This window comes from Malurus melanocephalus, unplaced genomic scaffold (genome assembly GCF_030028575.1).
Source record: "Malurus melanocephalus ecotype Western Australia unplaced genomic scaffold, MMel_1.1 scaffold_675, whole genome shotgun sequence".
Lineage (NCBI taxonomy): Eukaryota > Metazoa > Chordata > Aves > Passeriformes > Maluridae > Malurus > Malurus melanocephalus.
Genome location: NW_026623907.1, coordinates 78,696 through 91,897, shown reverse-complemented (window position 1 = coordinate 91,897; position 13,202 = coordinate 78,696). Strand labels below are relative to the sequence as shown.

Genomic DNA, 13,202 nt, shown 5'->3' with positions numbered 1-13,202 from the left:
ATATTTTATAGACATTTTCTGTACCCTTTATGTATTCCTTACATGCTGAAATCCCTGTAGCCTGATATTCCAGCTGAGTTTGGGGGGCAGAGAGGCCAAACATCCCCAGTGAGGGGTCAGCATGCCYTGTGCTGTCTCAAACCTYGAGGATGGAGCCTTCYCTCTGGAACATTTGGTGTAAACTRTGCTCTAACCTCATTCTGGAGGGWTTCTTTAGAATAAGGGGGGTATTAGTTCATTTGTTAAGTTTTTTATTGGGGAATCTTAGATAGATTTGCTGATTTGTGAAATCTATAAAATTTGTATCTGTGCTGTAYGGGGGTAACATTTTCCGGMGTTTCTTCCACTCTGTCGAGCTGTGCACCTGAAATCCCATAAAATCCCGAGGTAAAACCCTTTATCCCCTAACTGTGTCCGTGTCATTATTGAAATTGGCCCATCAGGGTGTCACAGGGACCCACAGCAGCACAAGGGAGGACACTGCCAGCCTCAGATTGTGGAAAATGTGGCAGTGGTGGGTCAGGAACAGGTTTGGATCCACTCATGGAAAGAGGTGAGGACTCTGCTGCTCCCTCCACGCCACTGGGGCAGCAGTTTTGGGGAGGATTCAGGGGGAAATTTGGAAACTGAGCACCCTCCAAAGCAGCCCTGGGAGAAGGGACAGAGGGTGGCACATCCTGGTGGGAATGGGCCGTTTCCCAGTTGGGAGCTGCCATACCTGGATCTGCTGCACCATGTTACGGAGCTGCACCAGGAATTCCTTGGCCTCCTTGGCTCTGTCTGACAAACCATTCAGGGCCTGGGAGAGCTGGCTCTGCAGGGAAAATAAAGAGAAAGGTCAGTTCCATGTCCAGGATGCATCCATCGTGCTGGAAAAGTGTGGGATTTGGGCTGGGAATTGCGTTCAGCACCCACCAAGGTCTGCCAGAGTGAAAGGAGAGGAAAAGGAAGGTTCAGATCATGTATTCCCTGGCTTTGGGAAGCATATATTCAGTGTCCACCCCCTCCACAGGTGTTTGCTCCCTCTCCATGATCCCTGGGCTCCAGGGAATCACCAAAAATTCTGCAGGGTCTGACCCATGGCTGCTGGGAGCACAGGCCAGGCCCACCCGAATCTGAAAATCACCTACACCCTCCCAAAAGGGAAGGTAAAGGGGTTTTCCTGCAAATCCTGACTGCTCCTGCTCCTTTTGGAGTGGGAACACCCCACTCCAGCCAGCCCTGGGCTGAGCAGCAGAACGGGGTAATAACCATCATTATGATCACCAAATTCTCCTTCGTTTTCATGGCACTTTCCCAACTGATTCCAGCAGGAGTGATTATCCCAAGGGCTGGGAAAATCACCCTGAAGGATTTTCCTCTGGGAGAGGTTTTACCTCTTTTGTGGGCTGCAAACACCCCGTGGATTTGAGGGGTGAGCTTTCCTTGTGGCACACACAGAACGGAGCTGGGAATGATGTCCCCAAACCCCAAAAAATCGCTGTGCCCACCCCTCATGGGATTAGGACGTGGTCACCGGGCTGGCAACCCTTTAACCCAGAAACAATGGCCCAGAAAATGACCTCGCTGCTGCTCCCAGGGGATGCTCATCTCCCCGAGTGGCTCCTGCCTTTCCTTGGTGATTTATCCTCGTTAGGGCATGGAGCTAATCAGCAAATGCATCGCTGAGAAAGATGGAATTGCTAAATCAGCTYTACAGATCCCCCAGCCCTCCTCCCTCCCCTGCCAAGGTCAGAGCCTGCAGGGACAGCCCAGCYCTGCTGCTCCTTCTTCCACAGCCCCCTGGATTTGGGGAAATGCCCCAAACCCAGCAAGGTGCTCTGCTGAGAGCTGTTTTGGCCAATTAATGGGAAAAAATCACCAGGGGTTGGTTATGTTTACAAGCTCCTCATTAAAACTGCAGCATGTTGGGTTCGTTTATTTATTTTTTTTTTCCTTTAAAGTCTCTAGAAGGCTTTTTTTTCCCCCATTAACAGGAATTTCATAAAGGGGATCTTTAGATCGACATAATTCTTTGAGGTTTTTCTAATGGGAAAGCTTTTTAAGAGCGGGTTTAAAATTTAATAAGAGCTCTGTGGTGCCTTTGGGTATTTGTGGAAGTTCCTTCACCCTAGGCACCCCCAGACTCTCCTGAAAGCTCCAGAAAAAGATGGACAAAGACCCAGAGCATCCCTTGCTGTGGCCTCACTGCTCAGCTCTGAGTGTTCTCAATGYCCCAGTCCCAATGAGGGGCATCATCCAATCTGGAAAATGTTAATTTTCCCATAATTTTAAGGGCTGTTCCTCTGTATGGGATCATCACCCCTGTGGTCTCACTGCTAAGCTCTGGGTGTTCTCAATGCCCCAGTGCCAGTGAGTCATGAGGGGCATTTTCCAGCCTGGAAAATGTTAATTTTCCCATAATTTTAAGGCCTTTTCCTTTGTATAGGATCATCACCCCAGAGCATTCCTCCCTGTGGCCTTGCTCAGCCCAGCCCTTCCCTTTGCTCCAGATGTTTGTGATGCCCCAGTGCCAGCAAAATGCCATTTTCAGCCTGGAAAAYGTCATTTTCTTATAATTTGAAGGCCTGTTCCTATGTCTGGGTACCACAGGAACTCAAAGATTTGTTTTCCCATCAGCAGGAAATCCTTTCCCATCTCCAGGATGGGTCCCCCTCGTGCTGAGGCTCTCTCTCACCACACTCCTGGATGTGTTTTCTGGCAATAATCCCYGATTCCCTTTGGAACAGCCACCTCCCCGGCTGTCCCTGYTGCTCCTRGAGCCCCTTTAGACCCTGGAATCCTCCCCAGGAAATAAAAACTGTGATTATTTCTGACACCTGCTAAAGGATTTCCCCTCCCTGCCAAACCCGGAATGCTGCATTTTGCATCTCCAGGTGACCACGAAACTCATTGTGGCTTTTTGGGGTCAGGCAGCTCCTGTGGGGCTGAGCCCAACCCTCAATCAGCGCAGGCAGGGGAATTAACGAGCGTGAAATGAAGGAAAATCCCATTTATCGGTGCCTTAAAATCGAGGGAATTTGTTCTTTTGCTCAAAGCCGCTCTCTTTTCTCCCATTCCAAGGCAGCGAGAGGAGACCTCAGTGATCGCCATCAGCATTAACGGGAGCTGAGCCCTTAAATCCCTGTCCCCAGAGCACTCAGGAGGGAATCTGTCCCCCTTTGTGCTCGATAATCGCTCCGCAGCCCTCCTCCTTCCCAGGCGGGTGACAAAGGCGCTTCTGTCACTCCTGAGTCCCTCCATCTCCCAGAGATGGGAGCAGTGGGTGCAGGAGGGCATTTCTGTCCCTCTATGATTCCCTCCATGTCCCAAAGATGAGAGCAGTGGGTACAGGAAAGCATTTCTGTCACTCCTGAGTCCCTCCATGTCCCAAAGATGAGAGCAGTGGGTACAAGAAAGCATTTCTGTCATTCCCTGATTCCCTCCCCATCCCGGTGATGAGCAGCTGAAGGCTCAGGAGGGCATTTCTGTCTCTCTCTGATTCTCTCCATGTCCCAGGGATGAGCAGAGGGCTCAGGAGGGCATTTCAGTCACTCCTGACTCCATCCTGGTCCCAGAGATGAAAGCAGTGGGTGCAGAGGGCATTTCTGTCACTCCTAACTCCCTCTTGTCCAAGGGATGAGAGCAGTGGGTACAGGAGGGCATTTCTGTCCCTCTCTGATTCTCTCCATGTCCCAGGGATGAGAACAGTGGGTGCAGAAGGACATTTCTGCCACTCCATGGTTCCCTGTGTGTCCCAGTGGGTACAGGAAGGCATTTCTGTCCCTCCCTGATTCCCTCCTGGTCCCAGAGATGAGAGCAGTGGCTGCAGAGGACATTTCTGTCACTCCTGACTCCCTCCTGGTCCCAGAGATGAGAGCAGAGGGCTCAGGAGGGCATTTCTGCCACTCCCTGTGTGACACACTCCCTGTGTTCCCTGTGTGACATTTCTGTCATTCCCTGATTCCCTGCTGGTCCCGGGAATGGGAGCAGAGGGCTCAGGAGAGCATTTTTGTCATTCCCTGATTCCCTCMATGACCCAGAGATGAGCAGAGGGCTCAGGAGGRCATTYCTGTCCCYGATTCCCTCCYSRTCCCAGGGATGAGCAGCCAAGGRCTCAGGARGGCTGAGCAGGCTCCAGGGTGCAGAGAAAAGCAGCATTTTAACTCTGCACCGTCAGAAATGCTCCTGCATAACCCAGCTGCCAGCGATGGAGCTCAGGCTGATTTTTTCGGGGGCTGGAGGGATGTGACAGCTCCATCTGGGAAAAACCTCGAGTTCCCTGTGCTGAAACAGCAGGGCTGAGAGAGCTGCTCCCGTTTCCAACCCAGCTCACTCATGGGCTCTGGCACCAGGCAGGATAGGAAAATCACAAATTGTTGAAGTCTGAAAAGAGATCTCAGAGCCCAACTGTCCCCAGCACTGCCAAGGCCAGCACTGGCCATGTCCCCAAGTATCACATCCACACGGCTTTAAATCCCTCCAGAGATAGGAACTCCAGCACTGGACAACCCTTTCCAGGAAGGCATTTTCCCTAAAATCCTATTTTTAAACCTCCCTCTCCTCCTGTCCCTGTTCCTGGGAGCAGAGCCCGACCCCTCCTCCTGTCAGGGAATTATGCAGAGCCCCAAATCCCCCCCGATCCCCATTTTCTCCAGGCTCAGCCCTTTCCCAGCTCCCTCAGGATTCTCCAGCCCCTTCCCAGCTCTGTTCCCATCCCAACCCCTCAAAGTCTCTCTTTTGAGGGCCCAAAATTGTCCCCAGGATCTGAGGTGGCCTCAGCACACCCAACATGGGGACAGTCACTGCCCTGGGCCTTCTTGGCCTCCTGGGCTCACGTTCTGCTGCCAACCAGCAGAAATCTCACCAAACTCAGCAGAAATCGCCCCAAAAAGAGCTCTCGGCATCACATCAAGAGCCCAGTGAGGCCTAAAACAATGCTCACCTGAAACAGAGGGCAGACATAGATGATAAAGCAGAGAAATTTAATCCGGGCCTACTGGTGCACTGAGGGCAGACAAAGCCTCCTCATGAGGATACACCCAAAATGGACCCCGAGTCACGAGATCTTCACCTTTTATAAGAAGTCAGAACTGACAGGAAAGGGCATTTAGACTGAAATTATTTCCAGTAGGAATTCAGGCTCATTTAAGCTCAAAACTCCCAGTCAGAAAGGCAGCAAGGCTGAGATGGCTGGAAGAGAATGTGGTGTTTCTCAGGGAAAAAATCAGATTATTGCCAGCCTGGAAAATGGGAACTCGTCCTGTGTAGGACATCAAAACAAGAACCCAATCGAGCCCCAATTCTCCAATTCCACCTTCAGGTGATCCTGTCACCCACCCCAAGCTTGCTCCCCATAATTCTCTGTTGTTTTCATATTTTGGGGCTCTGAGGCAGTGAAGTGTCCTTGGATTTCAGGCTCAGAGAGGAATTGTTTATCTAAAGGTGGGAGAGCAGCAGCTTTAGTGCTGTGCACTGGAGAATGATGAGAACACAGATACATGAAAATATAGAAACTAAAAATCCTAAAGCATCACCAGGAGCTGCTCTGACACCCCAGACATCACAACCAGCCCCTGCTTCTTCTCTCCTTCCATCCAACCATCTCCCAGCCCGTTTTTCCACCATGGAAGAAGCAGAGGAACCCCAGGGCAGGGAAAGGCACTGCTCTGCCTCTGCCATCCCAAGGGTGAGGGGCTCCTGGAGCTGAATTCACGTGAATTTTCCTTTTAATTAAAGCACAGGACCTGCGGCCTGGGAATCTTGAGGCCAGCTCCCTGCACGTGATGCCTGACTAATTAAAGTGGGATGTTTAATTAGARCTCGCCTTCAGTCAGGAAGCTGATGGTGCTAAACTGCTGCTAATTGGCTTTTGGCTCMGGTCAGGAGAGCCTGACTTCTGCATCCCTCTGGAAAAAGAAACTGGAGCTGCAGCCTGGAATGAACCTGCCCTGGGGACTCAGGGGTCACAGGGAGCCATGGGATCCTCCAGGGGCCATTTTTTGTGTCCTGAGACCCTCCAGGGGCCATTCTTTGTGTTCTGGGATCCTCCAGGGACCATTCTTTGTGTCCTGGGATCCTCCAGGGACCATTCTTTGTGTCCTGGGATCCTCCAGGGACCATTCTTTGTGTTCTGGGATCCTCCAGGGGCTGGTCCTGGTGTCCTGAGATCCTCCAGGGACCATTCTCTGTGTCCTGGGATCCTCCAGGGGCCATTCTTTCTGTCCTGGGATCCTACAGGGACCATTCTTTGTTTCCTGCGATCCTACAGGGACCATTCTTTGTGTCCTGGGATCCTCCAGGGACCATTCTTTGTTTCCTGGGATCCTTCAGGGGTTGGCCTTGGACATTTCCAGGGATCCAGGGGCAGCCACAGCTTCTCTGGGCACCCTGTGCCAGGGCCTCCCCACCTTCCCATCCAGGAATTCCCAATTCCCAATATCCCATCTCTCCCTGGCCCCTTGTGTCCTGAAGCCATTCCCTATGTCCTGTCCCTCCAGGTTTTTGTCCCCAGTCCCTCTCCATCTCTCTGTTTCAAGGCTGGATGGGGCTTGGACCAAACTGGACTGGTTTAAGGGGGATGGAATGAGATGATCCTGAATGTCCCTTCCATCCCAAACTATCCAGTAAGTGGGATCTTGGGGGATTTGCTGGGATTTCCAAGCAGGAGACACAAACAGGAGTGTGTGTCAGGTGTGATGGGGAAAACTCACAGGGAAAAAAAAAACGCAGGAAGAAAACACAGGGAAAAAAAGCAGGGAAAAAAACTCACAGGAAAAAACCACAGAAAAATCTACAGGAAAACCTATAGGAAAAGCACAGGAAAAACTCCAGGAAAATATAGAGAAAAACACGTAAAAAAACCACAGAAAAAAGCCACAGAAAAAGCCACAGGAAATCCCACAGGAAAAAACCACAGGAAAACCTATAGGAAAAATCCACAGGAAAAACCTCAGGAAAAAAATCACAGGAAAACCCGCAGGTAAAAAAACAGAGGAAAACCACAGGAAAAAAACACAGAAACAATGTATTTCCAAAAACCTGGAGACTACAAATGAAGTCATCAGACTCCATCAGAGCTGCAGGGCCCTTCCACACCTCAAGCAGTGGGATCAAGCCTGGTTTAACTCCCAGGATAATGGGAGTTAATAATCCCCCTGGATTATGATTCCTGGCAACCTGACACATCTCAATATCAATTTAATATAAAAAAAAAACCACCTCCAAGATCACTGAGTCCACCCTCTGAAGGTGCCAGAGGCCAGTTTTGCCCATGGGGATGCTCAGCTGTGGATCTGTGACTTTTCTGGCTGTCCCTGGTCCTTGGACTGAACAAACACCAGAGTTATGGGATGTCCCGAGCTGCTCCCAACTGTGGGSATGGATTAAAGATTCCCTGTCCTTGCTTTGATACAGGATCGAGTCTGTGCTTTGATTTTTAGGGAGAGGAAGTGTCAATGCCTCACCACAGCCCTTTGATTTTGTCCAATTAATTCCTGGTTCGCCTCATTAACACTCAACAGCAAACGATTTTGGCTTTTCCCTGCCAACACCTGCCAGGTCCCTTTGAAAGCACGGGCAGAACTGCAGGATCTGTTACAGGAAAACTCAGCRAGGGGCTGCAGCTCCCCCACAGCCACAGAGAGGGGCAAACAAGGTGAAAGTGGGAATTAAAAACTTCGAATTTCAATTTGTTGAGGGAGCTGATGCTGAGGTTTAGGAGGGATAAATCTGTGTGTGTCCCCGAGAGGAACCACTAAAGCCCTGCATGCAGACAGGAGGGTGGAAATACAGGACAAGGGAATTCCAAATCCATGCTGGGTCTGGCTTTTTTTGGGATTTGAACCCTGGAAAGAAGGCCCCCAACTTTGCCAGGGGCTGGTTTGTGTGAGCAGGATGGGAATAAATTCCTCCCCAATGTCCCCATCCTGGTGGGACAGCTCAGGACAGGACAGGGCAGGCAGGAGGGAACTCAGCTCCCAGCTGTGAGACCAACAGGGACAATTCCACTGTCCCAGGGTGCTCCAAACCCCATCCAGCCTGGCCTTGGGCACTTCCAGGGATCCAGGGGCAGCCACAGCTTCTCTGGGCACCCTGTGCCAGGGCCTCAGTGCCCTCCCAGACAGATTTCCATTTCCCAATATCCCATCCATCCCTGCCCTCTGGCAGTGTGACCCCATTCCCTGTGTCCTGTCCCTCCATCCCTTGTCCCCAGTCCCTCTCCAGCTCTCCTGGAGCCCCTTTAGGCCCTGCAAGGGGCTCTGAGCTCTCCCTGGATCCTTCTCTTCTCCAGGTGAGCACCTCCAGCCCTGGAGCAGCTCCGTGGCCTCTCTGGACCTGCTCCAGCAGCTCCACATCCTCCTGATCCCATTACCCTGCTCAGCCTCCTCCCTGCCCCTTGTTCAATCCCAAACCTCCTGCAGAGGCAGCTCCCTCTCTGCTGTGCCCTGGGATGCCCCCAGATCTTTGGGATTTCTTGTTGAGTGCCCCTTCACCTTCCAGAGGTGACCACCAGACCGTGGGGAGGTGACCTGGAGGGTGACACGAGCTCGGAGAGGAGCGCTGGGGACACAAAAGGAGCAGAGCTGGGCGGTGACCCCGGCGCTCAGGACACGAGCTGAGTCTTTAAAACCGTTTCCCTTCTGTCTGCTGTGCCCTGGCTGGGGGAATGTGGTGCTCTGGGGCTTAGGAGGGATGGGAGAACGTCCCCAGGAGCCGGGATCAGCCGCCACGGGGATCAGCTGCCGGCAGCCGGCTCAGGAAACGCAGTGGCCACCCCCACGAGCCGCCTTTCTCTCTAATTAAGGCTCTGAAATTAATTTGCTGCTTCTTAAGAACAACGGGATTGCGCTTTCCGTGGCTGTCTGAGACGGGGGAGATCTTCCTGGATGAGCCAGGTCCTCCTGAGCTCCTTTGGAAGCTGAGCTCTGCTTCCTGAGGCTGATTAGAACTGGATCCATTGCCTTGATTAGCTGGTGCTAATGAGCAGAATCACTCCTGGACACTGATTTGCCCAACAGCAGGGCAGCCCAGTGGGTCATTCCACGCCAATAATCAAAAAAATCTCTTTGGATTTCTCCTGCGTGCTTGTCAGGGCTGGTTCTGTGCTGGACAGGGGTGCAAAGGACAGCAGCAGCTCTGGGCAAGGTGCAGCTCGCTTTCCAGGGCACCAGAAAGCCAAATTTTGGCAGTTTTCCTTCAGCACGGGGTCTTCTTTGTGGATATTTTGTCCTGGAAGTTCGTCTGCAGCGTTTCCTGCCCTTCACCATCCCCAGGGAAAGGAAATCTGCCAGGATGTTCCTGATGGGGCTTATCTGGGACAGGCAGCTCCAGCGATGTCAGAATCCCAGAATCATGGAATGGTTTGGGTTGGAAAGGACCTTAAATCCCATCCCACCCCTGCCATGGACAGGGACAGCTCCCACTGTCCCAGGGTGCTTCCAATCCAAACCACTTCCAATCCAAATCCCTTCCAATCCCAACCGCTTCCAATCCAAACTGCTTCCAATGTAAAAAACACGTCCAAATGAAACCGTTTCCAAACGAAACCGCTTCCAATCCAAACCGCTTCCAATAGGAACCCCTTCCAATCCAAACCCCTTCCAATCCAAACGCCCTCCAATCCCAACTCCTTCCAATCGGAACTGCTTCCAATGTAAAAAACACTTCCAAACTAAACCGTTTCCAATCCAAAACACTTCCAACATAAACAACTTCCCATCTAAACCGCTTCCAATCCAAACTGCTTCAAATCCCAACCACTTCCAATCCAAACCACTTCCAATCCAACCACTTCCAATCCCAATGGTTTCCAATCCCAACTATTTCCAATCCAAACCACTTCCAAAATAAACTGTTTCCAATCCAAAACACTTCCAACATAAACCACTTCCCATCTAAACCACTTCCAATTCAAACCACTTCCAATGTAAAAAACTTCCAAACAAAATGGTTTCCAATCCAAAACACTTCCAATATAAACCACTTCCAATCCAAAACACTTCCAATCTCAACTGCTTTCAATCCAAGCTGCTTCCAATGTAAAATACTTCCAAACGAAAGTTTCCAATCCAAAACACTTCCAACAAAACCACTTCCAATCCAAACCCCTTCCAATCTCAACCGCTTCCAATGTAAAAAAAACCACTTCTAAACGAAACCGTTTTCAATCCAAAACACTTCCAACATAAACCACTTCCCATCTAAACCACTTCCAACCTGAACCACTTCCAATCTGAACCACTTCCAGTCCCAACCACTTCCAATCCAAACCACTTCCAAAATAAACTGTTTCCAATCCAAACCACTTCCAATGTAAAACACTTCCAAATGAAATGGTTTCCAATCCAAAACACTTCCAATATAAACCACTTCCAATCCAAAGCACTTCCAATCTCAACCGCTTCCAATGTAAAGTACTTCCAAACGAAACAGTTTCCAATCCAAAACACTTCCAACATAAACCACTTCCAATCCAAACCCCTTCCAATCTGAACAGCTTCCAAAGTAAAAAACACTTCTAAACGAAACAGTTTCCAATCTAAAACATTTCCAATATAAACCACTTCCAATCCAAACTGCTTCCAATCTCAACCACTTTCAATGTAAACCACTTCCAATCCCAACTGCTTCCAATCCCAACCACTTCCAATCTCAATCGCTTCCAATGTAAAACACTTCCAAACTAAACCACTTCCCATCTAAACCACTTCCAACCTGAACCACTTCCCATCTAAACCACTTCCAACCTGAACCACTTCCAATGTAAAACATTTCCAATTCAAATCACTTCCTGTGTAAACCACTTCCAATGTAAACTATTTCCAATCTGAGCCGCTTCCTATATCCAAACCACTTTCAGTCCAAACCTCTTTTAATCAGAACCGCTTCCAGTCCGAAACACTTCCAATCTCAACGACATCCAATCCCAGCCACTTCTAATCTCAACCACTTCCAATGCAAACCATTTCCAATGTAAACCAGTTCCAATGTAAACCACTTCAAATGTAAACCACTTCAAATGTAAACCACTTCCAATCCCAACTGCTTCCAGTCAGGTCAGTACTCAGGGAAGGGTTGGCTCCTGCAGGATGTGAAGGACACAAACCAGTGCTGCACCTTTTTACTCCAAGAATTTGGTGAAAATTCCTGTGAGCAGYGAGGGAAATCCCAACAGGCAAACACAATCCTCAGACCCCGTTCTTCTCCATGGAGGAGGTAAAAACCCAAAAGCAAAGGCTTAGTGATGATCTGAGGAGCCAAGAGCTGTGTCCTATGCAGGATAAAGGTGATGGGGACAAAATGAGRCCATGAAGCTGTCGGGGGATGGACACACCCATTTTTTGGGGTAGAATTAGCACAGGAACACACCAAACACCTCCATCCAGGCCCTGCCCAACGCCCAGGGATGCGCATGCTGCACATCTGGTGCTTCCTGCCTCAAATTTCCGCTCCATCTGCCTCCAATCCCATCAGAACCTCCCCGCTCCGCCGTTACTCACACTCCAGCTCTCCCATCCCATTATTGCATTAAATCTTTAAATCTGATTACATTGTTTGGAGTTAAATTTAAACCTGATTAACTGCATAAATAATGATTTTTTTTTCCAGTGCTGGCCCTAACCCAGGGCTGAGAGCCCTGTGGGGCAATTCCTCTTCCTGCAGAGAGTGTCCTGAGCATCCTTTTGTCTTGTCCTACAGCCTTTAATCACCATCTGGGCCATCCAGGCACACTCAGAAACAGCCTTGACAGCTCGCCAGCATCTTGACTTTGCTTTGACATTTAATTGCCCAGAAATGCAAATTGGATTGGATTCTCCAGCTCTGAGCCACAGCCAGTGAGGAATTAAGGRTAAGGAACTCATCCCATGGCTGTGACCAGCTGGGGGTGACCATGGAGGCTGGGAGAGTTGGGGTGTTCAGATTGAGAAGAGGAGGGAGAGTTTAGAGCCACTTCCAGGGCCTAAAGGAGCTTCAGGAGAGCTGGAGAGGGGCTGGGGACAAGGGATGGAGGGACAGGACACAGGGAATGGATTTAGGATGAAAGAGAGGAGATTTAGGTTCAGATTTAAGGTCCTTTCCACCCAAACCATCCTGGGATTCCATGATCCTTTCTTTTTGCGATATTTGGCTGGGGGAGTTTACAAAAGTTCAGTTTTTATACACTTTTTTTCCCTGAAATGGGGCGTAGATAATACCACTCTTGGCTGCTGCTTTAAAGCTTGTGCTCRCTGACGAGCGCAGAAGCGACACCTTAAACCTCCCGAGATGTTCTGTGTAACCAGGACGCCCAGAGCCATCAGCAAAACACATTTCAGGGAGCTGAGCATTCCCAGCAGCCTTCCCTGGCCCTGTGTCTCCAGGAAACAGCAGAGAGCTCTGGCTCTGCCCATCTGATTTATCYTGCTCAGCACAGCCGCTGGAACGTCTCTGCATATCAGCTAATTAGCGTTAATTTTATSCTTTCTGCTTTTAATAACGTTGCTGGATTCACACAGCAGGAGGAGGAGGAGGAGGAGGAAGGAGGGAAATGTGGATCACCTGGTCTTTCTGCTTCCTTTCTTCCCCCTCTGACAGGATGGGAAACTGCTCCCTGGAGAGCATCRCTTGGGATCTGTGCTTCCAGCCAGGAGCTTCTGGAAGGTTCAGGGCAAGGATGGATGGGATTTTGGGAATTTGGAATTCCTGGCTGGGAGGGTGTTGAGACCCTGGCACAGGGTGCCTAGAAAAGCTGTGGCTGCCCCTGGATCCCTGGCAGTGCCCAAATCCAGGCTGGATGGGGTTTGGAGCAGCCTGGGACAGTGGAAGGTGTCCCATGGCAGGGACTGGTTAGTTTTTAAGGCCCCTTCCAACCCAAATCACTCTGGAAAACTCTCCTTCATTTTCTGCTGCTGCTCCTGAGCTGAGCTCTCACAGGTCTCTCCTAATCCAAAGTTTTCTACGACCAAAGCTGTGTAAGCCAAAAAAACCCAAAAAAAGGCTTTTTCCTGAGCAGAGCTGCTCCCACCTTGTCACCCCACAGTGGGGACAAAGCAGAGCAGGGSCACTGCCAGACCCCTTGGGCTTCACAAAACCCTGCCCAGCGCTGGGGATTTCTATCCCAGAGACCAAAGGGAAGGTCCAAGGAGTGGGATTTCACATCTCCTATAAAGCAGCATTTCAGAAATCCTTCCCATCACCATGGATACCGGAGCACCGGGAATGCACCGCTCACCACAGTCAGA

General features: G+C 50.3%; 1 protein-coding gene across 1 annotated transcript in view; it reads right to left on the bottom strand.

The window, feature by feature from the left end:
• TRIM9 (tripartite motif containing 9) overlaps positions 1-13,202 on the bottom strand; it is a 64,671-nt gene that overhangs the window by 28,310 nt on the left and 23,159 nt on the right. The window contains exon 2 of the mRNA XM_057384017.1: positions 719-814. Within this exon, the coding sequence (XP_057240000.1) occupies positions 719-814 (96 nt within the window). The remainder of the gene's footprint in view (positions 1-718; positions 815-13,202) is intronic.